At 66.1% G+C, this 4,067-nt stretch overlaps 1 protein-coding gene across 1 annotated transcript; it reads left to right on the top strand.

Annotated features, from left to right (window-relative positions):
• The first annotated feature begins 242 nt into the window (after positions 1-242).
• On the top strand, positions 243-3,775 carry BARX1 (BARX homeobox 1). The gene is made up of 4 exons (XM_040592597.1): positions 243-593; positions 2,409-2,697; positions 2,855-2,939; positions 3,256-3,775. The coding sequence occupies exons 1-4, from the start codon at positions 389-391 to the stop codon at positions 3,418-3,420; spliced, it is 744 nt and encodes a 247-aa protein (XP_040448531.1). The 5' UTR covers positions 243-388; the 3' UTR covers positions 3,421-3,775.
• Positions 3,776-4,067: the final 292 nt, after the last annotated feature.

Below are 4,067 nucleotides of genomic sequence, written 5' to 3'. Positions count from 1 at the left end.
CCGGCCCCTTCCTTCCTCCGCAGCCCCTCCCGCGCCCTCCCCCGCAGCGCTGACAGCCCCGCCGGGGCCGGCGGTATAATAGGCCGCTGCCCGCCGTCCCGGGGCGGAGAGACGCTCCCCGGTGCCGCGCCCCGCGTGCATGCGGCGGGTAACGGCTTCGGCCCGCCGCGCTGCTCAGGGCGGTCCAGGGCCACTCGCACTGGGGGGGCCGCGCCGGGCCCGGCCCGCAGGGGGCAGGGGCAGGGTAGGGGGCGGCGGCGGGGCGATGGGCAGAGCGCCCGCGGGACGCCCCGCTGCCCGGCTGCCAGCAGCGCCGGCCGGGGGGCTGCGCTAGGGCGGCCCGGCGGCCGGGGCTCCCCCCCCCGCCCCGGCCCGGGCGGCGGCGAGGATGCAGCACCCGCTGGAGCTGGGGCCCGCGCACTACTTCCCGGCCGAAGCCTTCCCCGACCACCGCTCGCACCGCTACCGCAGCTTCATGATAGAGGAGATCCTCACCGACCCCCCGGAGGCCAAGGGGGCCGCGCCGGCCGGGGAGCTGCTCAAGTTCGGGGTGCAGGCGCTGCTCTCCGCCCGGCCGTACCACAACCACCTCGGTACGTTCCCGGGGCGGGGGATTAGAAGCCCCCCCCCGCCCCGAGCCCCGAGGGCTCCCGCGGCTGGGGGGGAGCGGGCTGCGGGTGCGGGGCGGCCAGGCGGGGAGGCGATCCCGCCGGGGCGCCGCAGCGCGTTTTAGAGCCGGTCCCTTTGAAGGAAACCTCGTGAATTTTGCCTAAAACGCCGCCGCCGGGCTATGCCGGCCGCGCGTGGGGCCGGCGGTTCTGGCCGTGCCCGGGAGGCTCCTGGCCCGCGGCCGGGCGCTGCCCCGGGCTCGGATGGGGAAAGCGGCTCCGGGGCTCGGACGCCGCTTGCACAAACTGGCCGCTGAATTTCACGGGGAGACCGTTGTCGTTGAGCTTTCCCCCCGCGTTTTTGGATGGGGCGTGGATTGCTGGAGCCTGAGGCAGTGGGGTGTATTATCTGTGTGGCTGCAAGAGGCGGCACAGTGCTCTGCGGACACAGATTTAGCTGGAAACCCAACAGATATTTATATTTTATATATTATTTTCTCTATATATAACATTTATATATAGATAGATTTATTTAAAGCGGGAGCCAGCGTGCTCTACCCAGTCTGATATAGTATTGAGGACAAATGAAGTGCATTAACGGCATAGTTTTGTTGTTTGGTTTTTTTAACACCAATATTTAAAAAATAATACACGCCAGTATTTAGTGTGTGCTCGCGAAAGCTTTCATTTCCCAAGCCATCTTCATCTGCGGAGACATCGCTCTTTATCTATAGAAAGGAACAATTTCGTGTTCTGCTTTTAACAGAGAAAGGAAAGCATCGAGCCTCGTAACAAGGGAGCACGTTAGATATGTTAGAATATCTGGAAATGAGTATTATCTTCAAGACGGGCAGAACTATTTGAAATGGTGGACCAGATAAAAGGCTCTTTATAGCCCTCATGGCTCAGCTCCCGCCGCGTTCAGCCGGGGCAGGATCAGGCCCTGGGAGGGGCTGAGGCAGTTTCTGCTTAGGCCGAGCGGCGGGAGCCTGCAGAGGCGCCTCTGAAAGTCCCTCTCGGGCCACAGGGCTTGTGCTCGCCTGTGTTGGCGGGGAGCGCCGGGCAAGCAGGGCCGGGGGCTGCGGGGCAGCGCGGGGTCCGCGGGCCCGGCCAGGGGAGAGCCGAGCCGCGCCGGGCCGGGCCGGGCAGGGGAGAGCCGCGCCGTGCCGTGCCGGGGAGAGCCGACCCGCGCCGCGGAGCGGCCCCATCCCGCCGGGGAGCGGGGTGGCTGCGCGGCCGCGGCTTGGGCCGAGAGCGGCACCGACGTGCCTGCAGCAGCATCCTCGGGGATAGGGACGCTCCGTTTTGAAACTTTCCCTGTCCTGTCCCCGGGTGCGTCTTCATAGCAAAATCCTGGGGCTGCGGTTCACGGAGAGGGATATAGGTTGTTCCTCGGTCGAAAGTGTCCTGAAAGCTGCTGGGGAAGGGAAACTCGGGACCGTGACCGGATCCCCCAGCTGTCGGGTGGCACTGGAGGGAACGCTTTTCGGTTGGTCTAAACTATTTTCTCTTGTAACCGCCCGAGTCATTCAGCAATTAGCAGCTGCCGGTTGAAGGGTAAAACGTGACCCTGTACCGCGGAGGCGGCGGAGTCGAGGGGCACCCGGGCAGGGTCGGCCCCGACACCCGCCCCGGGGGTCCCGCACCCAGCCGGCTCCGCTCCGCCTCGCTTTGTCGTTGCCGAGAAAGGAGAAGGGCCGGGGGTTCCTTGCAGGCCTGATCCCCGAGGAAACCGAGGCTCCCTTGCAGCCCCAGGGGTCCCGGGGGCTGCCCGACGCTGACGGCCCCTCTCTCCCGCAGCGGTGCTGAAGGCGGAGCCGGCCGCCGTGTTCAAGTTCCCGCTGGCTCCCTTGGGGTGCTCGGGGCTGGGCTCGGCGCTGCTGGCTGCCGGGTCGGGGCTGCAGGGCGGCTCCGCTTCGCCCCATCTCCCGCTGGAGCTGCACCTCCGCGGCAAGCTGGAGCCGGCCCCCCCGGAGCCGGGCAGCAAGGCCAAGAAAGGGCGCCGCAGCCGCACCGTCTTCACCGAGCTGCAGCTCATGGGGCTGGAGAAGCGCTTCGAGAAGCAGAAATACCTCTCCACGCCCGACAGGTAGGCGATGCCGCACACTCCGGACCGGGGGCGGGACGGGACGGGAGGGGATGGGGGCTCGTTTTTCCTGAAAAAGAAGGAAAGCTGCAAAGAAGGAAAGCTGCCAGCCGAGACGAAAACTGCCGGGGCTCACCGCCTCTCTCTCTCTCGTCCGCAGAATAGACCTGGCCGAATCGCTGGGGCTCAGCCAGCTCCAGGTGAAAACCTGGTACCAGAACAGGCGCATGAAATGGAAGAAAATAGTAAGTGCCCGAGTCCGCCCCTTCTGCGCACTGCACCGCGCCGGGTCCGCGCCCCGCCGGGGAACGGAGGCCCGCGGGCTCGTCCTTCTGCATGTCGGCCCTGGTCAAATCATAACAATAATAATCACAATAATAACGCGGCTCGGTCCCCGGGTGCGGAGGGCGACAGGGGCAGGCCGGGAGAAGCCGCTCCGGCAGCCGCGGTGCGGCCCGGACGCCGTGCTTTGCTCCAGGGGACGGGGGAGAGGGAGGTTCCTCTCGCCTCGGGCTGATGGCAGCACGGTTTCACCGGGGTGCCCCTCTCCTCGCCTCGCAGGTGTTGCAGGGGGGCGGCCTGGAGTCCCCCACCAAGCCCAAGGGTCGCCCCAAGAAGAACTCCATCCCAAGCAGCGAGCAGCTCTCTGAGCAGGAGCGAGCCCGGGACGCCGAGAAGCCGCCCGAGAGCCTGGGCTCGCCGGCCGAGGTCGGCCAGGAGGAGTGAGGGTGATCGCCCGGCCCCACCGCCGCCGGCCCCGGCCGCCCCCCCGGGGCGCTGCCCGCCGAGCCCGCCGCCGGCCCCGCACCTCTCCGCCCCGCCCGCGGCGGCCCGGGCTAGCGGACGGAGGGCGGCACGGTCAGAGGCTGCGGTCGTCTTCGGTCTCCGGTGAACTGGGCGTTTTGGTCGGTCGCGTCCCCGTTTCCCCCCTACCCCACCCCGCCCCGCCGCTCCTCTCCGCGCCTGCGGAGCGCTGCGCCACGGACGCTGTGTTGTGCGACGGCCCGGAGGGGCCAGGACACTGGATCCCACCTTTCACATCTACTCGCTGTCTAAAACCCTGTGGTGCCCCTAGTTATTCGAAAACTGCATTTTATGTTCGGTTTTATTAATGCGAAGATATTTACTTGATTTCAATAAAGTATTTTATGAACTATTGCTCGGAGTAACCTAGTGCTTTTGAATTTTTTTTTTTCATCTCGGAGGCAGGTTAGAGATTCGAATCCAAGTTCGCAGGCGGATCTGCAAGGACGGAACAAAGTGCGGTGCTGTCCCGGCCGGTCCCGGGGCGGATTCTCCCATCGTTTTCCCCGACGGCTCGGCCTGCCTGTGGCCGGGAGAGACACGGCTCGCAGTCTTTGCTGGGGCCAATT

This window comes from Falco naumanni, chromosome 4 (assembly GCF_017639655.2).
Source record: "Falco naumanni isolate bFalNau1 chromosome 4, bFalNau1.pat, whole genome shotgun sequence".
In the NCBI taxonomy this organism is placed as follows: Eukaryota; Metazoa; Chordata; class Aves; order Falconiformes; family Falconidae; genus Falco; species Falco naumanni.
This window is presented reverse-complemented; position numbering and strand designations above follow the sequence as displayed.

Bases quoted from the DNA above. Each gene is read 5' to 3' on its own strand.
- BARX1 (XM_040592597.1), top strand. From the start codon at position 389: ATGCAGCACCCGCTGGAGCTGGGGCCCGCGCACTACTTCCCGGCCGAA. The intron at 594-2,408 runs GTACGTTCCCGG...TCTCTCCCGCAG, and splicing joins GCCGTACCACAACCACCTCG to CGGTGCTGAAGGCGGAGCCG. The intron at 2,940-3,255 runs GTAAGTGCCCGA...CTCGCCTCGCAG, and splicing joins GCATGAAATGGAAGAAAATA to GTGTTGCAGGGGGGCGGCCT.